The 27,836-nt window shown below is 38.7% G+C and overlaps 1 protein-coding gene and 1 pseudogene across 3 annotated transcripts in view; both read right to left on the reverse strand.

Moving 5' to 3' along the window:
- Nucleotides 1–6,672: 6,672 nt before the first annotated feature.
- Nucleotides 6,673–27,749, reverse strand: LOC116528657 (annotated as a pseudogene).
- Nucleotides 21,164–27,836, reverse strand: part of PPM1A (protein phosphatase, Mg2+/Mn2+ dependent 1A) — a 47,839-nt gene continuing 41,166 nt past the window's right edge. For all 3 annotated transcript variants that reach the window (XM_032245941.1, XM_032245943.1, XM_032245942.1), the window contains exon 6: nt 21,164–27,795. In XM_032245941.1, coding sequence (XP_032101832.1) covers nt 27,766–27,795 — 30 coding nt within the window. In that variant the 3' untranslated portion in view covers nt 21,164–27,765. The remainder of the gene's footprint in view (nt 27,796–27,836) is intronic.

Below are 27,836 nucleotides of genomic sequence, written 5' to 3' on the forward strand. Positions count from 1 at the left end.
CTGAACCCAGGAGGCGGAGGTTGCGGTGAGCCAAGATCGCGCCATTGCACTCCAGCCTGGGTAACAAGAGGAGCGAAACTCCGACACACACAAAAAAAAAAAAAAAGAAAGAAAAGAGGGTTTAACCGGCTCATGCTTCTGCAGGCTATGGAAGCACAGCAGCTTCTGCTTCTGGGAAGCATCAGGAAACTTACAATCATGGCAGAAAGCAAATGGGATGCAGGCATGTCTTACATGGCCAGAGAAGTAGGGGAGCCAGGGAGGTGCTACAGTTTTCAACTACCAGATCTCATGAGAATGTACTCACTGTCGGGAGGACCAAGAGGGAAATTAGGACCAAAAGGGAAATCTGCCCCATGATTTAATCACCTCCCACCAGGTCCCACCTCCAAAACTGGGGATTCCAAAAGATCAACATGAGATTTGGGCTAGGACACAGACCCAAACCATTTCGGGTCTATATCTGCACTACTCAGTATGATAGCCACAAGTCACATGTGGCTCGTGAGCATTTGAAGTATCGCTAATGCAACTGAGGAATTAAACTTTTAATTTGATGTTCATTCATTGTAATTATAATTTAAATTGCCATAGTGCAGTCCGGAGAGATCAGATTATTTTCCAAGTACAAAATGTACTAATTTCCCTTCAAAATTAAAAGAAGTAACTGAAGAAGTCTACTTTAAGGGATAGTGGACATCATGACTTCTGTTTTCTAGTCCTCTCAGTTACTGTCTCTGGAGTAAATTCTTGGAGTGTTCTGGTAGGTTCTCATACATAATACAGATCAGAGGACCCAAGTGAAGAAGCAAAACATAAATTGACATGAGGATGCCTCAAGAGCTTTTATTTTGATCCTCACAGTTCATCTGGTGCTGTTATGGGAAGATGGACAAAGAAATCTTTGAGATCAGGAAAAACACAGATCAAAAAAAGAAACCCAAGGTAAGGAGCAGAAGGTGGGGGTGCAAGACTGGGGTAGGATGAATGGAGATTAAAAGTACTTGCTGTATAACATCCTTCCGCTTCCTAGCCCTCTCAAATCCTCTCTGAGCCAGTCTCCCACAACCAGCTGTTTGGGCCTGCCTTCATCCCTTCTTCCCTCCCTCATTCAAGGCTGTAATTACGGACACCAGGTGCATTGCTTCCACTCCTCTCTTGTGACTTCATCATTCACTGAGCTGTGAATGGTAATTTGCCAACCTCCATCAAAGTTTCCTTTTAAAAGCAGGATATGCTTGGTGTAATGTTACATCACTAAGAAGACTGAGACAATAGAAAAGGAAATGGAATTTACCCAAGGAACAAAAGAGTCTGCAGCTCACTTCTCTGAAGCCCTAGATTACAGTGTAGAATTCACTGCTGGGCTCTGGGGAAACAGAGGCCTTGCCCAGAACAGGGAAGGGGCTTCCTGCAGAAGCAGACCATGGGGTAGGTACTTAGCAGCCCTAAGTGGACCTTATATATCTTGTCATCTTATCTACCAAATAGAGATTAGGGTAAGGAAGCAAAAGGCTGTAATTCATCCATTCAACAGGTTGTAACTGGGGACCATAGAATGGTTAAGGCAGACTTTCTGGGTTCAAATCCTGTCTTAACCAGTTAGCGATGGCACACCCATGGCCAGATCATGCACCTTCTCTGAGCCTCAGTTTCTCATCTAAGTAATGCTGATGACAATGATGATGCCTACATCATGGTGTTATTTTGAAGGTTTAAATGAGATGCTACGTGGAAAGCACTTCGTGTGGTACCTAGCATGGGGTAAACACAGAGTGTCAACCATGTGGTAGTATTAGTTTTATTTGCTTTGCCTACCCCTGTGCAAAGTGGCTGTAAGAGAGAGTAGCCACAGTCTTCTGGGCATATCCCTCTGAGTCTGTTGTGTTCTAAGTCTTGAAGAGAATGATGCATCTGAGGCTGGTTTTACATGCCTCTCATGTCTATGGGCCTCCATGCAAGTCTCTAGCCTTAGGAACGTGCACTGAAAAAGACTGCTTCCTCCTTTCTTATCCTTCCCAAGTTCAGGAAACCTGTCTTGGATTGAGAGGTTAGAAGGGTCCCTCCAATGAATTAAAAGAAACAAAAAAGGGAGTCATTGGTAAATAACTTTCATCTTGGATGACAGAGGGATGAGCAAATTACCTATGGTGACCCCAACACAGGGAGCCCTAAGCTCTGTGTGTTCAGGTGCGCACGGAAGTCAGCTGGAGCAGCAACAAATCCTGTTTCCCTGGCAGGGGTGGGTATCCTGTCTGTTTGAGATAAGTGCATTTTCTAAGAAGCCAATCCTGGAGGATTAAGCAATCTTGTTTTAGAAATCAAGTTTCCCTGCCACCCCTCCCTACCAGCTCTTCTGTGGCCTCCATTGCTTTTGAAGAGTTGGTGGGAATGCAAGTCCTCTGGCCATGTTCCTTTGTCTCTCAGAGATGGGGCTCAAGCCAAGGATTTAGAAATAAAGTGGAGTGGTAATGTGGGGCCTCTGGGAAGGAGAGGGGCCATGATGTAGGATCAGACACCTTCCCTCAGATGAGCAGTATGATGCTCAGCCACAGCCCCTTCCCTGACCAGCCCTGCAACGGCTGAAAACACCACCCCTCTGCCATTAACAAAATAAACAAGAAGCCATAGATTTCAAGTTAGAAATTAGGCAAAATTCAGTCACAGGGTTACAATTCATATTCACATCCCTTGAAGTGAACTCTGCTGGCCAGTGGGAAGCGGTTCCTGAGGACGGCCATCTCTAGCTCCTGGCTCCATCAGGGCTGTAAGCGTCACTGCTGGTGGGCCTGGACATCACACTGCTGGCTTCTGTGTTCTGTGCTGAGAACCTGCCTGGCTATATTTCAAAGGTGATTTTTCAAAAGTCATGATGATGTTTTTGCAATGAAAAGATTAACTGGCCAATTGGACCTTGAGACCCAAATGAACTTTAGGAGCAGTGTCTGCTGTGCTGCATGAAATATTTCTTGCTGTTCATTTAACTTGACTCACACATATCTGGGGAGAATCACAATGCCTGAGAACAGAGGGTCACCTTGCCTGCAAAGCAGTAGGCAGGGACGCCAGCATGAGCCCTCCTCCTGCTCATAGTAATCACAAGGCCAACTCTATAGGGGCTGGGGACAAAGCAAACAAAGTCACTGGCTGTTCAGGAGGAAACTCAAGCAACCAATGTTTGCTTGAGGTTTATGGCTTTGAAGAGGTTGAAGGTTCCACTTAGAAGCCAGCAAGAGTTCATCTGAATCCACGAATCCCAAGGCTGCCATGTGAATCAGGCCCTATGAAAGGATGGTGCCAGCTGGTTTGCTGACACACCAAAGGACTGGGGGACTGGAGAAGTGAAACCACTCAAAGCTTCCCTGAGTTCTTGCTCCCAGGAAGAGAGGAGGGGTCCCAGGTTGCACCTCACAGGTTTGCTCAGGGCAACCTTGGGGGAATAGTTAGGAACTGTTTAGAATGAGAGCAGCTCCTGTGGACCTTCCTCATGCTCTGCTCTCCCTAAGTTTACAAAAGCAGTTGAATCACCACAGACTGGCTGCGCCATTGCCAGCCCTTCTTGATTCATCATAACTCAGTGAGACTCAAGAATATGCCTGGGAGGCTCTGGGATGGGGCTTTATCTTCTGTCTCCATAGTAACAACTATCACTTACTGCATACTCACTGTGGAACAGGCTCTGAGTTAAGCAATTGACCTGCAAGCTTAACGCAGGTGGGAACCAACATTCCGCCTCGGCTGGCTCTGCCATTCTTCCACCCTGCTGTTCATTACCTGGCTTGTCTCTTAGCTGTACAGCATCTGTTACTGTCCTGCAATGACAGGACAGGCATCAAGTCTTTCCCATATCTGTATCCTAAAAAGATTAGCTCAGGGACTTGTGCTTACTGTGGAAAGTGTTAAGTAAAGTCATTTACTTTTGTACTGGATGTGGGATTCCAAGTGTCTGCCACATTCACAGCCTCTTTTGATGGCCGGGATGGATGATCTTGCTTTATCCCACATGATCTTGCTGCCCTACATCACAGGTTGGCACCTGAGTCTAAGGTAGCTGTCTCACTGACTGGCCCAACAACACACTTGCTAATGGATGCTGACTAGCCAGCTGATAAGATCTTGTCTCTTGGGGAATTTGGCTAAAGATCCATTGAGGGAATCCATCAATTGGTGGCAGCATAAGTAGTAAAATTAAGTCACAAACCTGGTTGAATCTTGAAAGTGAGCAGCAATAGATGCCCATGTGTAAGAGACTGGAGCTGTTAATATCCTTGAATGATATAACCCCAAGGCTTTATTTGTCTAGCTAAAATTACGTACAGTATTCAGAAACACATTTACTGTTCTGTAATCATCATCCAAATGTATAAATACTGTAAAATACTCCAAAACCAAAATGAAAAATAGCCAAACTGCTAGTTCTTAGTTGAGCTCATTGTTTTGAAATTCAGGATAAGATTAAGCACTCTCCATTGCTGGAAACTTCCTTCTCCCCAACCCCCTTCCTCATCTACCTCCATCCTCCATGGTCCTCACTGCTGACTTTGGAATGGGATCTCTGATTGCTATAACTTTTAATTTTTTTTTTTTTTTTGAGACAGAGTTTCACTCTTGTTACCCAGGCTGGAGTGCAATGGCGCGATCTCGGCTCACCGCAACCTCCGCCTCCTGGCTTCAGGCAATTCTCCTGCCTCAGCCTCCTGAGTAGCTGGGATTACAGGCACGTGCCACCATGCCCAGCTGATTTTTTGTAGTTTTAGTAGAGACGGGGTTTCACCATGTTGACCAGGATGGTCTCAATCTCTTGACCTCGTGATCCACCCACCTCGGGCTCCCAAAGTGCTGGAATTACAGGCGTGAGCCACCGCGCCCGGCCTTAACTTTTAATTTTTATTCTTACATTTCTGAGACAGGGTCATGCTTTGTCACCCAGGCTGGAGTTCAGTGGCACAATCATAGCTCACTATAACCTTGACTCCCTGAGCTCAAGTGATCTTCCTGCCTTAGCCTCCCAAGTAGCTGCAGCTACAAGTGTGCACCACCACACCTGGCTAATTTTTTAATTATCATTTTTTTAGAGATGGGAATTCACAATGTTCCCAAGGTTGGTCTCAAACTCTTAGACTCAAGTGATCCACCCACCTTGGTCTCCCAGAGTGCTGGGATTACAGGCATGAGCCACTGTACCTGGTTTATAATGTCTAGATTGTAAGCCCTGTCTTGTTTTCCAGAGGGGCTCTGGGTTGAGAAATCAAGGTCTTTTTGGAGAGGTTGTATCTCTCGTTGCTCAGGGAGAAGCATATGTTTTGTCTACTACTATGCAGTGCCAAACAATAGATACCTTCTAATATGTAGGTATTTTTTTTTACTCCTAATTTTTTTTCCAAAATACATTTTCTTCTTCTATTCTCACTATTGTTTACTTATCCCCAGTTAATGGGAAGCTGAATATACTCAGTGAATCCACATATATTCATATATGTCTATATAAGATGGAGGCATTATCAACAAATGTGGCATGAAAACAATAATGACTATATTCTAAAAAGTAAGTGTTGAGCTTAGCTTATAATAAAACCAGCCTGAACAAAATTTTCCTTTTCCAAATCATTGCAGATTTGAGGACATCCAACCTGGATGCAGTTAGAAGAAATAAAATGTCATTGAGCTTCTAAAATTACATGTTTATATAAGTGTTGCCTGGAAGACACAGTGGTTCCTAAAAGTTCCTGATCACAGATTGGTGCCTCCTAGAGGGCAGCCTTCAGGAATCCCTGGTGGTCCCAGGTAGGCTAGGACTTAAAGGTGTGGTGTTGTCGAGAAACAAGGGACTTTCAGTGCCACTTAGGATGTAGTATCAGGGACCAGATTAACCCTCCCACATAAAGCAACTAAGGAAACACAAAATATATGAAACAAAGGTTTTCAAGACATTGGACAATCAGGCAGCGAGGCACAGGGATGCCTTTGAGAAAGGAAGTGTAAACCTGATGAATGCTTTGCCTTCCTGCCTGAGGAGACGTTCCAGGCGACAGCTCAAGGGGAGGGAAAGTGGTTTGTTGAACAGACAGACTTGTGGGTCCAGGGAAGGCAAGCCCACTCGAGTTCTCAAAACAGTTCCTGAGAAAGCTAAAGAGGGAAAGATCTGTGGAAATCTGCAGAGGTTCCTGCAAGTCCTCAGCTGAGTTCCACTCAGTATCAGAGGAATCTAGCTAAGCCTGGGATAGAACCACCCAAAACCTGGTAATGATGTAAACATGCTGCAAGTGCAAACTTTAAGTGACTTCAGTTTAACTGGGGAATTTAAAACGTATCACTCTCTATTTGATGAATAAAGAAGACCAGTTGATGATAAAACCCTCTTTTGCACTGGCTGCTAGAAAGACCGAAGCCAAATGAAGCTCACATGACATGCATTTATTTATTTGTTTTCTTTCTTTTCTTTCTTTCATTTGAGAACAGATACTGTTTATTAACTAGCCAGCTTAGAAAAATAATTATGGTAGACACCTTAGTTCATTCTTCTAATAAGCCTGTTGATCTGGTCCTCCCTGTTGGCAGCATCTCCACCTTTTACAAAACAGGTGGTCTTTTTCTTTTCTTTCTTTTTCCCTTCTTTCTTTCCTTCTTTCCTTCCTTCTTTCTTTCCTTTTCCTTCTCTCTCTCTGTCTTTCTTTCAGAACAGGTACTGTTTATTAACCAGCCAGCTTAGAAAAATAATCATGGTAGACACCTTAGTTCATTCTTCTAATAAGCCTGTTGATCTGGCCCTCCCTGTTGGCAGCATCTCCACCTTTTACAAAATGGGTGGTCTTTTTCTTCATTCTGCCTTATGGAGAAGATAATTTGAAGGACCACGAGAAATTATTTGCTTCTTTGAAGTGTTTTCCAACAGTATAGATCTCATGAATCAGATCCTCCATGCAGATGATGCCGTATTTACCAAGAGACTGAGAAATCAAAGCGTTATCTATCAAAGTGATTCCCTTCTTATTGATTTTGCCATAACCACGCTGTAGATTAGTTCGTTTACTGACTTCAGATTTGGGTACACCAATATATGGCTCTACAGTCCTCAGCATGTTAATTGAAGCCTGTTGAGCTTCACAAAGGCTCCATGGAAGGTTTGTCGAAGGCAAAGAAGCTGCAACACCTTTCGGACATTTGGGATCACACCATTGATACCTCTGATCCTGATGACAAACACTAATTTGGGTTCTGCAGGTATATAAAATGCCAGCTTTTCTTGCCCTCCTCGCCATTCTAATTTCAGTTCTGTACATCTGCCTATATTCCTTGTGATGTGCTTCATTTTTTCATAGATAAGCTTCCTCCTTGCCTTTGGAAGCATCCTATGGGCAAACTCCTTTCTCAAACTCCTTTCAGCTTTCCGAAATTTCTTTAGTTTTTCCTAAGGGTTTCTGGCACAGCAGGGACCTTCTTCTTCTCTTCTGCACCCTCCATGGTTCTAGCCGGAAAAACAGTGACATGCATTTTCTATACCAGCCTTATTTCAGGCTTAATCTTACTTTTGCTCTCCTTGTTTCCCTTAATTCTAGTCCTCTCTCTTAACAAAATTACCAATTGTATTTATTTGAAAATTACTCTTTAGAATAAGGTGTAAACAAACAGTAAAATCAGGACTCATGTTTTAGGAAGAAAAATTCCAGTTTTGACTTTTGGAAAAGAAAATGAGATAAAGATTAGGGATGGAAATTTGTCTAAACCTTTCAGAATGGATGAAAAAGAGTAAAAATCTACAAGATGTAAAAGAGAGGATAAAATACTTACCAAGAGAGGAAGATTGATGTAAAGTTCTCTCAGAGATAAAATGCTTTCAGTAGTACGTTACCAATGTCCATGCTATTCTCCAGGGCTCATTGTCCAGGCTCAAAGCCAAAGACAGAGCAGGGTAGACAGAGACAGGAATTTGGGATGGGTGAAGCTCAGAGATGGAGTAGGTGTCAAAATGGGAAGGCAGTGATAAACAAGGCTCATGACTAGAATGGGGACCAACATCAGGTTGAGGCTTAGGATAAAGGAAGTCCGGGATGGGTGAAAATATGTTAGGCACATTTGTTAATTTTCAAAAAGCTAAAAGTGGGCTGGTTGGTGGTTCACACCTGTAATTCCAGCACGTTGGGAGGCTGAGGCTGAGGCAGCGGGATCACTTGGGCTCAAGAGTTCGACATCAACCTATGCAACATAGTGGGACCCCATTTCTACAAAAAATAACAAAAATTAGCTAGCAGTGGTGGCACATGCCTGTAGTGCCAGCTACTTGGGAGGCTGAGGTGGGAGGATCATTTGAGCCCAGGAGGTCGAGGCTGCAGTGAGCTGAGATCATGCCACCGCATTCCACCCTGGTTGACACAGCAAGAGATTGTCTCAAAAACAAAACAAAACAAAAACAAAAACCCAAAAAGCTAAGCTTTGGAAGAAAACAGAAAGCCTTTCTTTATAGTAGAATATGGAAGGAATAGAGTTAGAAAATAAACTGATGCTAAAACTGGTGGGTGACAGTTTAATGAAGAATGCAATTTACACAGTCTCATATAATCTCCCCATTAATTCCATGTTAAGAATAAAGAGAAAAACATTGACTTCGCAGTGGAGAGAAAGGGTAGGCATCACTTTAACTGAGGGAGCAAAGATAACATCACCAGTAATGGGACAAATAGCTAAGATGTGCCTCCTGAAGTGATGCATTAAGGATGTGATGTCAGTTCTATTGGATTCCTGCCAACACTGCGTAATCTGAAACTAATCAGAGAAAGCACTAGACAAACCCCCAACCGAGGGATATGCTCAGACTAACTGGCTTCTATGCCTCAAAAGTGTCAAATTGAATAAAGACAAAGGCAGGCTGAGGAACTGTTCCAGAGTAAGAAAACAATAGAGATATTACAACAGAATGCATTTGCATAATCCCAGGTTGAACCATGGAGTGGGGAAAAAATAGCTACAATAAACATTTTGAGGTGATTGAAATTTGAATGAGATTACGGATATGGTAACAGTATTTTATCAGTGTAATGTTTACTGATTATGATAATTACACTGTGATTTTTATGTAAGAAAACACCCTTGTTCTTGGGAAATATAAATGAAGTATTTAGGGATGAAGAAGTGTGATGTTTCCAACTTCTCAAATGGTTCAGAAAATTTTATGTGTATTTGGGGAGGGGAGAAAAATTTTTAAAATGAGGCAAAATAAGCAATTGGTAAATCTAGGTAAATGGTATTGGGAATTCACTGACTATTCTTTCAGCTTTTTTGAAAGGAAGTATAAGAAAACATTACCCAAGATAAAAGTTGAATTTTTTTTTTTTGGCCACAATATAATTATAAATAGAAGAGAGTTTAGTGTCAAGAGTTTAGCTTTGGCAACACCAAAGCTCATGTACCCTTTAGGAATCTCCAGAGCCCTATCCCTTGATCAAGCTGTTTTCAGCTTGCTTGAGGAAAACTACATGCACTATATTGAGTTAATAATTTGTGTGTTCTGCTATGTCAGCGATGCTTTTATAGAGAGAAACAAAGGCAAGAAGAGGTGAATGAATGTCCGCAGAGCACAAGAAGGCCTGATAGGGCCCCAAGATTCAGTAGAGCTGAAGAATTAAGATCAGGACACAGCCTTCTCTACCTGACTTGTATATTTTTATCTAAGTCATTTACCAAGAACCCTCCCAAAACATCTAGCTTTGAGTGGGGCCTAGGTAAAGAGAAAGCTAACTTTGCCAGCTGGTCTCAAAACTCAGTAGAACTAATGGGTTTGGAGTGTCTGACATCTGCAGGGTTTTGCAGCAAAACTAAGCCCTCTTTGACAAGCATCCGTTCTCATGTTAAAGCATAAAGATGAGCTAATTCTCTTGGATTCACCGGCTTTATCACACATCCATCACCCAGAAGCATCTAGCCTTACTGAAAAGTTGATTGGCTTATTGAAGACCAGTCCCAGGACCAGCTGGGAGGTAGCAAGGTAGGAGGTAGTAATTGACTCAGGAGGTGGGACTTGGACACCAGGAGAAATTGAGGACTAACTAAAACAGGGACAGGGCAAAAGCAGCTTTCCATAAGACACACCCACCAGCATGTCATGTCAGTTACCATTGCCATGGCAACATCCAGACATTACTGCCCCTTTTCATGTTAACAACCTGATGACCCAGAAGTTACCATCCTTTTTCTAGAAAGTTCTGCATAATCTGCCCTTTGATTTGCATATAATTAAAAGTGGGTATAAATAGAACTGCCTTTGAACTGCTACTCTGGGCACACTGCCTATGGGGTAGCCCTGCTCCATAAGAAGCAGTGCCTCTGCTGCTGCTGTATACTGCATTGCTATCTAACACCAGCTTGCCATTAAATTCTTTCCTGGGTGAAGCCCCAATTTTAGGGCTTACCTCTCCTGAATCAGGAGTACCTTAAAAATATAGGATGCTGTCTTGCAGGCTTCTATTTATATTCTGAACCAGTGACTGAATATGGTGCTCTTTTTTCCAAAGCAGGATATGAGGATCTAGAACTGTAGCCACTAGCCAGATGTAGCTATTTAAAAACTAAAGTTAAAAATTCAGCTCCTCCCATTAGCCACACTTTAAGTGCTCAGCAGTCACATGTGGCTAATGGTTACCATATTGGATAGTATTTTAGAAAGTTCTGTTGGACAATATTGGTCTAAAATCAAAGTGGTAGATCACTTGCAAAAATTTTGCTTTCCATTCTCATGACTGCAGGTTTAGAAGCTTTAGTAATCAAAGGAGGAATGCTTACATCAAGGTAAATATATCAGAGTCCCACTAAGCTGGAAGGTGACACTGCCACTTATTTGGAGCACCTTCTTCCAGTGTGCAAAATAAAAGGCTGGGGTGGGGGTATGTGTTATTATTGGCTGATGTATTAGTCAGTAAAGACTTAATTGTGCTTTGACAAGTGCATCCCAACTTAGAGTGGTTAACAAAAATTTATTTTTCATTCAAACTATATGTCAATTGTGAATCAATAGTTACAGCTCTGCTCATGTACTCTTCATTGTGGGACCAAGGACAATGGAATATAGTCCCTATATGAAGTAGTGCCAAGCTCAAGGCAGAACCATATGATTAAAGCTTCCTCATGAAAGTCACTCAAGTTCACATTCAACTGGCTAGAGCAAACCACATGGCCAGCCCGATAGCAGTGGGATGGAGATGTATAATCTTCCCAAGGAACCCATAGAAATGTCCTTTGGGGACAGCCAAGGAGTATTTTGAACAAAATCTAATACCACAGCTAGGATGATTGACCCAGACTATTAAGGGGAAACCATATTGCTGATACAAATAGGGCTGTGCACACATCTAAATTTTCAAATAATTTATCTTATTCCCTCCACCACCCCCACTGCCCACAAGCTACAGTAGATCATTGATTAAATTCACCATTTAGTATATAAGTTGCTGAATGACAAGATGGGACTGTGACAGTACTAAAGATTAGACATGACAGAGATATACTGGACTGGGAACAGTAACTAACAACATTTTGTGTTGTCTCCCCCTGGGGAGGGGCTAATGCATTTTTAAAAACTATATTACATAAGGCAGGGGCATTTGGGAAAGTACATGAGTGAAAGGGATGTGGATAGGATATTGGGAAACCAACAAGTTGAATTATAGCAGACATATGGCCACAAATTGTTACCTAGCATTCGTCCCCTCTTCCTAATTGCACTCTATTTTCTTTGGGAAGTCTCTTACACAGCATTAAGTATTGTCTTGGTGTTTGGTGCTTCACTAAGTTTTGGTGTCTGCCATACCACAGAAGCTAAGAGGATAGCTGCTTCCTCTAATTACCTTGGCTCCTTCCCATTTTCAGCCTGGTTTTCAAGCCTTCTTATACATCTGTGAGCTTATATTGGACTTGCTATAAATTTCACTTTTTGCTTAAGTTAGAGTCTGTATCTATTGCCTGGAAACACAGTGCCCTAACTGATCCATCCACTGTGGCACTGTGCTAGGTGTCTTGTATACTTTGTCTCGACATTTCTCACTATCTACCAGCCTTATGGGGAAAGCAGGCATGTAAAAGGCCAATTGCTGGTAAACAAGAATCATAGAACTTCTTTGTCTTGGCTAGTTATTTTAAATGGGGACTGCAAGAACCATTATTACTGTAGGAATCAGGGTTGATCCTCATCAGCCAGGTAACAGGGAGGGAAAGAAGCAGTTTGCAAACTCTCTCCAACCTTTGCGCAGTTTTGTTAGGCAGGAAGGGAAAATCAACAACTCATTCCATCACCGTTAATAAAGCTGGTGATCTTTGCAACAAATGGTGCTGGGAAAACTGAGCATCCACATGTGAAAGTGTAAAGTTGGTACCTTTCCTTTCACCACATACAAAAATTAACTAAAAAATGAATCAGAATACATGGATCAAAGCCCTAAATTTAAGACCTAAAATTGTATCACTCTTAGAATAAAGTATAGGTGAAAATCTTCTTGACCTTGGATTAGGCAGTGATTTCCTAACTATGACACTAAAAGCATAGACAATAAAAAACAGATAAACCAAACTTTACCAAAATTTCAAACTTTGTGCATAAAATGATAACATGAAGAGTACAAAGGAGGCTGGCCTGGTGGTTCATGCCTGTAATCCTAGCACTTTGGAAGCCTGAGGCAGGCAGATTGCTTGAGCCCAGGAGTTTGAAACCAGCCTGGGCAACATGGTGAAACCCCATCTCTACAAAAAATATAAAAATTAGCCAGGCGTGGTAGCATGTGGCTATAGTCTCTGCTCCTTGGGAGGCTGAGGCAGGTGGATGGCTTGAATCGAGACTACAATGAGCCATGATTATATGAGTGTACTCCAGCCTGGACAACAGAGCAAGAACTTGTCTGAAGAAAAAAAAAAAAAAGTACAAAGACAATCTGCATAATGAAAGAAAATCTTTGCACATCATGTAACTGATAAGGAATTAATATTCAGAATATATATGAAGAACTCATAACACACATAAAACCCCAATTCAATTCAAAAATGGGCAAAGAACTTAAATACACATTTCCCCAAAGAAGATATACAAATGGCCAATAATAAAAAGATGTTCAATATCATTAGTGATCCAGGAAATGCATATCAAAGCCACAATGAAATACCATTGCCAACCCATTAGAATGGCTATTAAATAAATAAAAAGTAAGTGTTGAATGTGGAAAAACTGGAATCCTCATGTAGTGCTGATGGAAATGTAAACCAGTGCAGCCACTGTGGAAAAGAGTTAGGCAGTTTCTCAATAAGTTGGACATAGAATTACCATATGACTCAACAATTCCATTCCTAGATACCTCAAAAAATTGAAAACATACTCAGACTTAAACAGCAATATTCAAGGCACCATTAATCACAATATCCAAAGGTAGCAGAAACCCAAGAGTTTATCAATGTACAAATGGATAAACAGATGTACGTAGGATGGAACAGATACACATAGGATGGAATATCGTTCTGCCATAAAAGGTAATGAAATTCTTATACATGCTACAACATGGTTAAACTTTGAAAACATTATGCTAAGTGAAATAAGCCAGACACAAAAGACCAGATAGATACAGCAGGTCCTTGAATAACGTTTTTTTCAACGTCATTTTGTTATAACGTTGGTAAGAAAAAATAAATAAATTCCTTGGCTGGGACCACTGCCTGCATGGATTTTCTCCAGGTGCTCCAGTTTACTCCTACCTCTCAAAGATGCACACATTAGGTGAATAGGCATGTCTACATGATCTGTCTGGGTGTGTGTATATGCCCTGAGATGGGATGGCATCCTGTCCAGGGTCAGTTCTCACCCTGAGCCCTGAGCATGCTGGTAGGGGCTGTGGCCACTGCAGCCCTAAACTGGAGTCACTGAGCACATCATTACCATACTTGTTTTTATTAACCTTAAATCTATGTATAGCTGATATGGTCTGGCTGTGTCCCCACCCAAATCTCATCTTGAATGGTAGCTTCCATAATTCCTACGTGTTATGGGAGGGACTGAGTGGGAAGTATTTGAATCACCAGGACAGGTCTTTCCCATGCTGTTCTCATGATAGTGAATAAGTCTCACAAGATCTGATGGTTTTTTAAAGGGGAGTTTCCTGCACATGTTCTCTTGCCTGCCGCCATGGAGGACATGACTTTGCTACTCATTCACCTTCCGCCATGATTTTGAGGCTTCCCAAGCCCTGTGGAACTGTGAGTCAGTTATACCTCTTTCCTTTATAAATTACCCAGTCTCAGGTATTTTTTATTAGCAGTGTAAGAATAGACTAATTACAGTAGCTCACATTTATTTCAATTTCTAATAGTATTACTGTTTGGGCCTTTAATTTACAAGTTTGGTGATGTGACCAGAAATATGCCATAGGACCTTAACTGTTGTTTGTATCGATTAGCTTACAGTAAAACTGGTTTCTTTATATGTTTTGCTTGAAGTCACAGTTTCCAAGAACCTATTGATGATGTTTAGAGGACTTGTATTATTCCAGTTGCAGGGGATATCTAGACTAGGGAAATTCCTCAGGACAGAAAGTAGAATAGAGGTTACCAAGTTCTGAGGGGAGGGAAGAATGGGAGTTGCTTCATGGGTACAGTTTCTGTTTGGGATGAAAAAGCTCTCTTTATAGTGGTGATGGTTACACAACATTGTAAATGTACTTAATTGTACACGTAAACATGGTTAAAATGTTAAATTTTGTTATGTATTCTTTACCACAATAAACAACAATATGTAGAAAATAAAGCCGGTGAGATCTTCCTTGAGAAGTTAATTTGGGTGGCTAATGCTGATCACGGATGTTTGGAAAAAAGTCCTCCCCACCGCCCAGCTTTTTTATAAGTATGCATTTTGTACAGGTTACTTTAAATTATGGTGGGAGACAAATGTAGTAAATTTAAATTAATCTTCATTTTATACAATAATCCATTATCAGTTATTTTTTTTGAGCCAGGGGCTCACTTTATCACCCAGCCTGGAGTGCAGTGGCGTGACCATGGTTCACTGCAGCCTCAACATACCAGGTGCAAGCAATCTACCCACCTCAACTTCCCAAGTAGCTGGGACTACAGTTAGGTGCCACCAGCCTGGCTTATTTTTGTATTTTTTGTAGAGACAGGGTTTCATCATGTTTCCTAGGCTGGTCTTAAACGCCTGGGCACAAGCCATCTGCCTGCCACAGCCTCTCAAAGTGCTGGGATTAGAGGTGTGAGCCACTGCGCCTGGCCCACTTACTGATTTTTTTTTCTTTCCCATGCATCACAAGAAAATGATTGGAAATACTGTCACCAAATTTAGAGGTTTAAGATAGTCAAAATACTGTGGCAAACATAAATCTACAATCTACTGTGGTAGTACCAGAAGCACTTCAGAGATAAGGAGTCATTATCTGAGATGAACCCAAGGCTTGTGCCTCGGCTGATGCACAGTGGAATGCAGTAGATACTACCAAGTCCCACAGTTGAACTGCCTGCCAAGTCTAAAGGCGGAAACGCCAAACTGCAGGTGTGGGTGGCAGTGAGGCCTTGACAGGAGCAGCTTACGCTGTAGCATGTTTCAGGGCAAGTGACAGCAGGGGCTAATTTATTTAAGATTGGTTTAATAATTCTCCCCAGGACATTTGGGTCAGGGCTGGAGCAGCAGCAAGAGAAGCATCTAGTAGGAAGCAGAGCCCACTGGGAGGGGTTTGGTTTTTGGTGCTTACTGCTTATATTCAGAGAATTTCTAGTCCAGACTTACAGTCACGAAGATATCACTGTCTTACCTCATGTCCTAGCCACAGCTGGTGGAGGTTACTGTTTTAGAATGGAAGGAAGGAGAGCACACGGGGTAGAGGGAAGCTTTCTGATAAAACTAAGGGTTTGGCAATGTTTTTGTCCAAATTACCGCATTCTGAATGAATGGACTTTGTGTAATAGCTGCAGAAGCGGCTCAAAAATAGGCACATAGACATCTAGCAAGAGTTCTATTAGAAATAAATTACTGATAAATTGGAGACATTGCTTTATGTTTTAAAAATTAGAAAATGTTCGTCCACTGTGAAAAGCTTGAAAAATGTGGAATATGCCAAACTACCAAGTTCCGGAATGCTTTTTGCTCTAATTCCACCTTTTGAACATTAACGCCATTTTGCTTTGGTTGGAGGATGGTGGTCGAGTCCAGCAGCAGGACTGAAGCAGGAGCAAACAGGAAGCCTCAAACAGCACCTTATGTGGCCCCAGTCTCTCCGTCCCACATGTGCTCGCAAAGTGCAGTTAAAATTAGACCACTTCAGGTGCGTGCTGGCAGATGCTAGCCAGGCCAGCTACATGGTACTCAGCTGTGGTCCTGAAGAACATTTCCTACTGGGGACTCCCAGGTCTGTCAGAACCACTGCCAAATCTCTTTACAGTCCATATCTCTTCCAGAACACTCCACTCAGTTGAATTTTCCTGACTGGACAATCAGCCAAAATCATTTAAAGGCTGCTGAGTTTGGGGCATCACCGCACTAGGTGAGAGAATTTCTCCATGTATTATTAAAATGCCACTGGAGAATAAAGCTGATTTGAGATAAGCAGTATCTATTCATAATTGGGATGCCTATGGTGAAAGCTCTTTTCAAAAAGCAAAGGACATCAAAAGCAGGCTTTTTCTTAGGGATGCACTTTGCCTAAACCTCTCTCTTGACCCCTTAGGGAATCTCAGTGCAAAGTTCCTCGCAAGAACACTATCACTTGGTCTCTGCTGCCTGCTCTATGTGATGCACACCTGTTTTCTCTGGTGGAAAACTCTACTTAGCTCTGCTTATGGAAATTGAACCTTACCTTCAAAGATAGGTGGTCCCACTCCCCCACAGATACAGGAACATGGACCGCCTCCTAATTATGAGCCCTTAGAATATGAGACCATTTCGTGTGAGCCAGCCTCTCTGCTATCAACATTCATCTCAAATAGCCCAGTTGAAATAAGACTATGTATGTCTCCTGGCAAACCAGAATGCCAATCTCATCTACAGATAACACAGATGCACAATCTTCTTCAGTCATCAAATACACATTGGAAATCACAGCAGAGAGTAGGTTGTTCACAAATATTCTGGTTTGTTCTTTCAGGTTCTCCTGAACTGGCAGTGTGACTTGCCTTGGCCAATGAAACAATTCAGGTAGGAAGAACAGCCAGAGCAAGTGCCTGTAAGACCTCAGGGCTTGAGTGGGACAGGCACGTTCTAAGGTCAGCCAGAAGACCAGCACATCTAAAGCACAGTGAAGAAGGTGAGTTCAAGAGGTCACAGGGACCAGATAAGATACTGGGCTTTGCGGGCCACTGTAAGGACGTTGGCTTTCTGAGTGGCAGGGATTTGAGCAAAGGAGTGACATGATCTGAGCAGGGACAAAGAAGATGCAGGTATTCACTGAGGATGAGGGGAGCGGTTACTTTTAGTTGAACCTTCCAACTTAACCGTCACTGCTGAAGGATTTTTAAAGCTTCCCAGGTCACTCTACCTTGCTGGCAGGTTGAGAACCACTGCTTCAGAGAAGCAGGGAACCAATAACAAAGGGGAAATCTGCAATCCTTTATTTTAAACCTCATTTTAATTGCTTTCCTAATCAAACCTATAAGTGACAGCTGGCAAGCGAAGATGCATTATTTCCCTCCTCCCCCTAACCCAGCCCCTCTGGAGGGGAAAGTTAAAAACATAATGGGGGGTCGGGGAAGAGACATGACTAATTTTCTAACCAGTGATGCATTAGAGACTGCTATAAAACATAAGGATGCTTTATAAGGTGCCTAAATTAATTTCATTTTGAATTTCATAAAAATATAATTTTCCTTTTAAAAAACATACCTTTTCACACTTTAAAACAACACTCCTTTCTTGCTCTTAATATTGATCTCCTTTTCTCCCCCTCTTCCACCTTCCCTTTTCCTCCCTTGCCAAATAGAAAAATATCAACTTCATTAAATGACTTTTGAGATAAAGAAAATCACATATTCTAAGATTAAAAAGTACAATCATTTTCACATATTCAAATTTTTATACCCAAACAAAGGATTTTTGAACAAAAGTGACAATCAGTCCAAGAAACTATCAAAGATAGTTCCAAGAGATGCAGAAAACCAACCACATGATCTTCAAAAATTGCTACTGTATTCTTCCTGATCTCAAATTATGGAGACTTGCCCTCCAGGAAGTTTCCTCCTTGGAGCCCTGCTCCTCTTGGGATGAAGCTTTTACTGACACTGCAGTCCTGTCAGATGCCAAATCCATCTGGTCCTGAAGCAGGGAAACCTCTGAAGTCAAGTTGAACCAATGAACACTACTGACAGTCACTGTAGAGTTGACTTTGAACAAGGATATTTATACATGCATATGTAATACACTTTAAACCAGACTGCCATTCAACAGTCTGGCCCATTCGATAGGTTGCAAAAATCAGGACAGCACATGGAAAACAAATCCTTTACAAAATTCGAGGAGGCAGAATTTCATGACTTACTTTCCCAAGAGTATTTATAGAAGCCCTAAAACAGAATGTGATCTGGGGACCTATATATTTAAAACGAAAACAAAGAAAGCAACAACAAAAAGCAAGCATCCTGATTTCAGATGTAAAAGTAAATTCCAAGAAGGGAGTTTCTTTTCTGTGATCTAGGCACAAAGCAGTTTTATTGGTCTTATAATGCTAAGACCACTTTCATTTTATTAAGGATCATTGCAGTACGATATCTGTCTGTTAAAATGCATCAGGAAAGGTGAACAGTGATAAAAGTCAAATTTATACCAGGTACATGAAAACCTATTTGCTATGCCTAATAAGTTTAAAAAGTCACTTATGTGCCTCCACTCTATCCAATCACTAGAATATTTTGTTAGAGCTGTTCTGGAAACTTTTAGTTAAAAAACCCTTTCAGCATTGTTAGTAAGCAGTTAAAAGTTCAGTGGCTAAAATAATTGAGATTAGCTCTGCTCTTATACAGTGAATCTTCGCAAAAATATTTTCTTCATTAAATATTAATAGAACCAAATACACATTCGAGACTGTCACACTGAGAATTAGAATCAATTATGCCAACTTCATTAAATGACTTTGAGTTAAAGTTGAAGAAAATCACATATTCTAAGATTAGAATACTGGTTTCAGTATGCTAATGTAAGATACACATCTAATCCCTCTAACCCAGAACAGTTACACTCTTCCAGCAAATGCTTTGATTTTAAAATACTAGATAATTTTGCTGTTACCAAGACAAACATAAATAGTAAAATACAAAAAAAAAAAAAAAAAAAATCTTAGAAAAGGTGCAGCATGACCACAGCCTAAGACAATTTAACACTTAGAAAAAAGTTAGAGCCCTCAGTTACCTGTAAGAAAGACTGCACTATAAAGAACATTTATGCTCAGAGAATTACTCAGTGATGTCTCTAAGTCACAGACTAAATTGGATCCACATGTCAACATCCTAATAAAATATTAGAAAGGAACTCTGTACTCAATTATGTAATTCAAAATAAATCCTTAAAATCATTTCTCCCAACTTATCTTTAGTTTTTATTATATTCCTGCCTGAACACTTAAATTTAGCATCCTTTCCTTTCCAAGTCACTGCTGGAATAACATTTCTCATACTGCTGTTGACCTATTGCTTGAGCACCTGTATAATTTTGATTTGTATGTTATCAAGCCTGACATTTGGAAATTTGTCCAAATATAATATAGTTTTTCTTTAAACCTTTTATCCAGTTCTAAAAAGACTTATAGAGAGGAATACCAAATACTGACTTGCAATGATCGTTCAAGAATAACAACTAATTTCAGAAACAAATTAAACTAGATAAAACAGCCATTTTTGTAGATCAAAAATCAAAATATTATAAAATTTTGCTAGTTCAGATTGATTTCTGGAAAAACTTTTGTGTAGCTACAGAGAAAGCCGTAGAGGAAGTGCTTTGGTCTGGAAGACAGAAGCCTTTATCTAAACTAACACAGAAACATGTTGAATGTTAAGCTAATTCACTATTTAGGCACTCTGAATCACCTTAGATAGGATATCAGAGGAAATACATATAACTGTCATGTAAACAACAGGCAGCCAGCAGAGCCAAATCTTTTACCAACACCTGGTAAGTTGTTGGTTTTGTGGCAAACAAGCAAAGTTCTAGAGGGCATGCAAACCAATTTCCCAGAGTAATTCATCAAAAAAAATACTGTACTTTTCAACTACAATAAAATTTGACTTGATGTGAAGTTTAATCTATTAAGTGATGGGAAATTTAATTTGAACTATTGATAAAAAGGAAAAAGAGAAGGGCACTCCAATATTAGTTTCTCAGTAAAAAATTAAGAAAAAAAGAAATAAAACAACTTAAACTTGCTTCCACATTCAAAAGAAAAGCTCCAAAGGGGCGGGGGGGGGGGGAACCCAAACCCAAAAAGCCCATGAACAAAACTGCATGATCCAATTTGACAAGTGATGAGCTTCCACTTACATAAAAATCAAATAAAACTTTATGTGCCTTACTTTACTTAGTTCTAAGACATTTTACCTTTGGTCATGAAGCTTCATTACTGTTCTATTACACATTTTACAATAAAATGAGCTCTAGAATTTCACTTTTATTAACAGTTCAACTCTAAAATTCCTCTAATTATGGAAGCCATGACTAGAATCACTTAAACCTGTAAGTCACTTTCAGACATGAACACAGGATATAATATAGCCAATGATCAGAATTGGCAGAGGAAATAAACACCTTTCTGCATCCTAAAAACACACGTGCCATTTTGAAGCAGGCACTATACCACAGATACTAGGTGAGGAAGTCCTTTCCCAGACCACTCCCAATTCCCAATTTCAACTCTTCAAAGGGGTAATCATCTATTGGAAGACAGACAAATGGGAATGTTTTTTACCAAAGAGAAACTACTCTGGCTTATTTCTGGAATGTTTCATGACAAAAACCATCAACTCAAACTTTCTGGCTTTCAGTAAACTTCCTAAAATTAGGAAGGGACAAATCTAGTTCAAATTCGATCAGATTTATCTCTCAGTTGAAAAAAACAATTCTTTTAAGGTCTTCCAATAGCTAAATTCAAATTTTCCAGGTTTCTTAGAATAAAAATGTTGCTTTCAGTATTAAACAATCATAAATACACACACATTATGCAATTGCCTGTTTATTTAGTGGCACCAGTTTTGCAAACTAGAAATTATTTCTACTTTCATCTAACATACAATCTGCAACCATTCACAGGCTGAATGCAATTTTTCAATGAACTTGAAAACAAACAGTACATTCTCAAAGTTAGAACTGAATTCACATATTTTCTTTGGACCAGGAAATAATACATAATACAAAATATACATTTATGGAATTTCTTTAAAACTGTGGATCACATAAACTGCAAAGTGAGTGAGTTACCCTGGAGAATTTTGTTACACATTGTGTTTAAGAAAAATATTTCTGCAATTATATTAGTCTTAACATTTATAGAGTTTAAAAAATGAATCTCTATATAATGCAACATGCTTTAAACATGTACACGTCTCTCCACTCATAACATTTATACAAATTAAGTGATATAACTCATTTCAAGAGTGAAATCAATCAGTATTGGGGCATGTCACTATAAACAAGATATTTTCCTGCAGATATGCAATTAAGTTGGTAAGGGATAACCAGGTAAGACAATGGTTTCTATGTTTCAGAAGTCCCACAAATGGGAATTAAATAAGCTGTAATTAAACATCTAATTTTGGCAACAAATGCAAAACTCTAAGTTTGTTTCATTGTACTTACTGTATTTTAGAAATCTCATTTACCCTGTGCATTGGTGGTGGCTGTCCATGTTGGAGGCTATTTTGACATCCTGAATTAGTAAGTAAATACCTAATTCCTTAGAATATGAAATGAATTAAACATTTAATGAATTCTAAAATACTAGAAAGCTCAAAATCTTAAAACGTGGAGTGAGATCTGAGAGGTAAATGTGTGACTTGTTAACATAGTATATCTGCACTATGGAGGCCAAAAATGTTCCAGATACATTGTTTCTGTTTTACTGCTTTTCTGTTGAATTTCCAAAGTGGCAAATCTTAGAGAAAGACATTAATCTCCAAAACCTCTGAATACTATGTTTTTTTCACCTTTTAATCACTTTTCCCCTCCAAATATATATATATATATATATATTTTAAGTGTATTTTAATGTCAGATTCACCCCTATCTACCTCATCTGTCTTGTCAACAGTGAAACAATTTCTTAAAATGGACTCAAGTTATTTACGTGCCCTTGAAATATATTTATGGGCTTCACAGGAAAAGGGATGATGCTTTATTGTACTTTAGAACAGGCTCTTAACTGGGGACCCATGAATCACTACAGTATTGTAAACTTTAGGGAGATATGTATATTATATATGTATTTTCCTGGGTAAAGGAGTCCCTAGGATTCATCAGACTCAAAGGGCCTGTGACCCCAAACGGTTAAGAAACATTGCTAAAATGAATTTGTGCCATTCACTGTACCTAATTAGGATATAATTAATTTTGTTCCGCAGCTACCCAATCTCTTACATCAATTTAACTTATTTTAGATAGTACTATACAAATGCAAATGTTACTAAATGTCTTATACTGGATCAGAAGGACTATGTAAAAGAAAAAATGAAAACTCTAAACAATTTTTCTAAACATTTAGTTTAATGAGAAAACCATTCATTGAAAATTGGGTTTTGGAGCAATGAAAAGAAATGAAGGGTTGGGTTTTGTAGGGAAGAAACATTGCATTAATTCTTCTTAGCTGTTTCTATGCTGAAGAATCAGTAACTTTTATTATTTTCCTTGCTAAAAAAATCAAATTATTGGAAGCAGCAAAGGTTGTTTCTTGCTAGTTTATGTGACACAATAGTTCTTAAAAATTTACAGCCATGTACAGGGAAGACTCCTATCGCTTTTAAAACAAATAAGAGTAATTCTTCTCTATCTATCCCACTGCCATTTCCCCATTCCTCCATCTCCCAAGTTTTCTCATTTTCAGCCCAGTTTAATACAGTATTAACTGGCCTTGATGAAGTAATGCACTAAGCTTTCTTGCTCAAGAAAATGGAATTGGCCTGTTTGTTTGAAAAAAGAGAGAACACCAAGAGGAAAGCAGAGGAAACGAGGACAACATTTTGTGCAAAATAAGGAAGAAAAAAATGACAACTCTGTTGTTATATCAACTTAAACATCCTTTTTCTCCATCTCATAAAAATGTAAGTTGTCAACTGCAATTTCAATACCATCTAAGTTTTTCTAATTAGCACTCTTACCTGCTAGTAATATAAACAGGAAAGCAGTGACAGCAGAAGCCACTATCTTAATATATAGAACAATTGAAAGGGAAAGATCTTTCAACAAAATTAGAAAATGTTCATTTGACAATGAGTTGGAACCAATGCCTCTCATCATTTCTATTGAGTGTTTTGACTATCAGTAATAACATTTAACTGAGACTTATTATTTTGATCAACAAAACAATACAGTATTATACACTTTAAAAATGTATTCTTAAATATTTCAAGCATATTCCAAGGTAATATACAATTTAAAACATATACAAACCAAAACACATGGCACATAATTGAAGGAAATAAGATCAAATTAGGCTTCTAAAATTTTGAACTCTAAAGAAGGCTTCCTAATACCTAAAAGAAAAACTAGAAGACTAGATATTCAATTAAAAAATGGTAATCTCACTAGCAATGTCTGTGAGCAAAAGTATATAAAACTCTTTAAGGTCCCTTAGCAAAAAAAAAAAAAACCTAAAATAAGAAAACAGTTATATACTAAAATATTTACACATCTTTTCTAATACAAATCCTAATACAATACTGTACAAACAGCCAAGTTTGAAATAAAAGTATATACCATGAAATTCAAAATTAAAAAAAAAGGAGAAAAAAAGCAGTACCCAATTTCATCAGTTCTTTCAGAAATCACAAGTTGAACTCCTAGATGAGTTTGTCCAATAAAGATGGGCAGTGAAATTATTTTAAAATGTTAAAACACACAGTAATCATTTGGCTAAAATTGGATATTAACAATGTCAGTGTGTTACAAAAACACAGAGTTCTACTTAAGATAAATTTAGCTAGAGATATTTACATTTTTAAATGCCTTAAACTCAAACCCCACCTGCATTTCCATGGCTGGAGAATTTTCAGAAATCTACCTATTCCTCTGAGTTACTGCTATGAGCAGGAAGAATAAAGGCCGTTCAATAAATGCAATCAAGCATACTGAATGGGCTTAAGCCACTTCAGTCCCATTTTATCCTTATGCTAAGCAAAATTTTCTTCTCAATGATTTTTAATTTTGGAGAGAAGAAAATAAACTGGAGATGAGTTTTCAGGTGAGTAAAGGAAGTATGAACAAACTCCTTAGGGGAGAAGCCTGCCTTGATCAGCTAAGTACCTGGTAGATAACAGGTGGGCAATAGCTTTTTTTTTTTTTTTTTTTAATGAGTGATCCGGTTAAATTACTAACATACACTAGATTATAAATTCTGCCCAAATGTAAACTTGAAGCCAAGGATCTACTCATTTCTTTACAGTCCCAAGGTGCTTAGCCTAGAACAGTGTTTTACAGATAATACTTGAAACATTTTGTAAAACTGAGTTACTAGCTGAATTAATCTATGGTCATATGGATGATAATACAACTACTGCTGTAATTCAGATTACTTGAATTATATAACTAATTTATTACTTAATCCAAATTTCTTAATGTTGAGATTAGTATAAAAAAATAAGTGGCTAGAGCAGCTGCATAAGTACTCTAGAAGCAAGTTAATATACTATAAAGTAAAAATATGTTTGACATATTTCTAAAGCTGAATTATCACTTTGAATTTTTAAAGTAAATGCTAATATTGAGAACTGCTTCTATTATCTATAAAAGTATATTCCCAAGAAAGTGGAAATTAGGAGATTCTACCCTGTTAAAACAATGAAAGATCAGTGAAATGTTTTAATGTTAGGATAAAACAGAGCCTGCTATACAAAATGTTATTTCCTATTCATAGCAGCAAATAAAACATTTAAATGATAGAAGTATATTTTGAGTACTACATTATCATTACACAAGAACTTTTTCCCTCCAAAGAACAGAACACATCAGACATTTTTGAGGCATTGCCCTGAGATGCTAATTAGCACAAAAAAAGGGGGATGAAGGTGAAGAATTTAAGTGGTACAAGAATGAAGTGCACAACAGAGGTGCAAAAGTGCCTTTAAAAAGTATGATTGGTTTCCCCCACCATTACCTCCAGGAATCAAGAATACACACAGTCTGCTGTTATAATGTATACTTCCTTCCTGCATTTTTATAGTAAACAGATTATTAGTATGGCAGTGCTGATTCATGTGGAAAAGATTTAGTCATCTTAGATCACTCAAATACAGTTTTCTCTCACTTCCAAGCCTAATTTCAATAATAATTTTGAGAGGAATATTTTAATTTTGTTTTTTGTTTAAAGACTAAAAAAAAAAAGGCTCTAAATATGCTGTTATGGTTTGAAATATAGCTTTCCATCACATACTCTACTTGTGATTTAAGTTTCGCATCTCAAAAGATTACACAGTCCAGTTCAAAGTTTTGCAATTTCTGGAACTAAAATTGTCAGTCTTCTTAAAAAATTAAGGAACTGGCTTGTTACAACAGGGATTTGGCTTTTCAGTACCAGTATGTCTGGTAATCAGGCTATACTAAAAGCACGGGTATTCATTAAGTGCACATTTAGATGCTTGCAAAGCCATAACTTAGAACAATATCATACTTTGCACTCTACCACAGACTGACATTAAGTATTTATTGTAAGTATGGAATCGGTTCTCTAATTTCAACTGATATGAGTGTCTAAATATAAATAGTACTTCAGTTTTTCCTCATTCATGCTGGAATAAGATATAAATTAAATACAATTAAGTTACATTTAGTCACTTCACAAAATAAGAGGGATAATGAAAAGATTTTGCTGGTATATAACTACTTAAATCTGAGATATTTCACATTACTTTCCCCACTACTCCCCTAACTTTACATTAATTGTAAGGCTATATATACAAATATGTTTATTTCCAAGTTAGGGAAAAAACAAATGTAACAAAATGGACTATGCTAGTTTTTATACACAAAGTTTTGATTTTGTATTCAATGTTGTATTTTTAGGCTTACATTTTAATAGTTTTCTAGTGGGAATCTGCCTACTGAATAATTAAATTACATGGTGATAAATACAATATTCAACCTAAGGACTCCAAAATACAGAAGGGCACAAACAGTACTCTTTTCAATGTGACAGATTTTAAAACTTACTTTCACATGCTTAATCAGAGGAATTTAAGCCTAAATTAAATTAGGTTATTTTTATATCTACAATTCCTTAAGCTTTGAAAGTTATTTGTAAAGCCAACGGCTAAATATTATCAACATGCTATATTTCAAATCACAAATACATCTTAACCACTTGGATTCTAAAGACATGGGCCAATTTAAAATCACAGGCAAACACACACTCACAAACACACACACACACCTACCATAGAGTGTTAAGATTGTCAAACTTTGACAATTATTATTTTAATTAAACAGTAGGTAAATCCAAGCTGATACACATCTTAATGAAAAATAAGCAGCCCGAAAGAAACCAATTTAAAAAACAGATCAAGAAACAACCGAGACTTAACTTTTTAGTTTTTCTAATAGAAGGAAACAGTTTCATCTATGCCTTGTGTAACAGTGTTGTCCAATTAAAAGAGACTAACATCTTTCCCTATGAGAAACACCTCATTAAAATAGCACAGTGTTTTAGAAGGCCGGGGTAAAAGAGGAATTACACATACATAATTAAAATTCTTGTTTGTTAAATCAAGCTTTATTGATAAAATGGAATTCAGAATATCTTACTAGGAACAGCAGCAGGCCCAGCCAATCATGATAGCAAAAATGTGGCAGTTTCCTACTATATGTAGGAAGCTGCTGCTTATCAATTAGTAATTAAATGTAAGGACTTGTAAAAGAGGTGCAAAGAAACAAGGCATTTTAGCCCCAAGATTGAGATTTGTATGAATATACTGTATTATTTACCTGCAATACTCATGGAAACAAGGAAGGAACATCCTGAAAGAGTTAAATGAAGGGACTGGCTTTATCAACAATGCCAACTCCCCTACCAAGAATATTTAAGATAGTTTTCAGTAACTCCTTGGATGTTCAGCTTTGTAAGATTTTGAGATTATTTTCCATAATTGTGCACATTTGAGAGTCTAGCTGATGTGGCTGCTGCTCTCCCTGTTCCAACCCCAAGTCCAAACACAACATGACTTAAAAGGGCTATATATCTGTTGCATCACACAATAAGCCAAACATTTCTTGTAACTGTGATTTAAAGCAGTTCATAATTAAATATGAGCATTTTGTACAAGGACAATTACACTTTACAAAACAAAACAAAATCATACAACAAAAATTGCTGGAGTCTGATTTACAACATGAATTATGGTTTGAAATCACGTTTACATAAGTCTCAAATTTACAAAAAAAAAAAAAAAATCAGTTCTGGGCTAGCTGTTGTACTGCTGAAGTTCTCTGATGTAATCATTCTCACCCATGTCATATCCCCTTCCTTAAAGTTGAGGATGGATGTTAAAAGGTTCAACAAAGTTGAGCTGTACTCTCCTTTGGAGGTGAAGGTAAACTCCATGGCTAGATGAGCAGTTTTACCACATATCATCAGTTGATGCAGAGTCCTTTATAAAAGGAAGCAAAACAAGAAACAAAGTTAAAATTG

The sequence above is a fragment of the Sapajus apella genome, unplaced genomic scaffold (genome assembly GCF_009761245.1).
Source record: "Sapajus apella isolate SASKATOON/1434 unplaced genomic scaffold, GSC_monkey_1.0 scaffold59, whole genome shotgun sequence".
Lineage (NCBI taxonomy): Eukaryota > Metazoa > Chordata > Mammalia > Primates > Cebidae > Sapajus > Sapajus apella.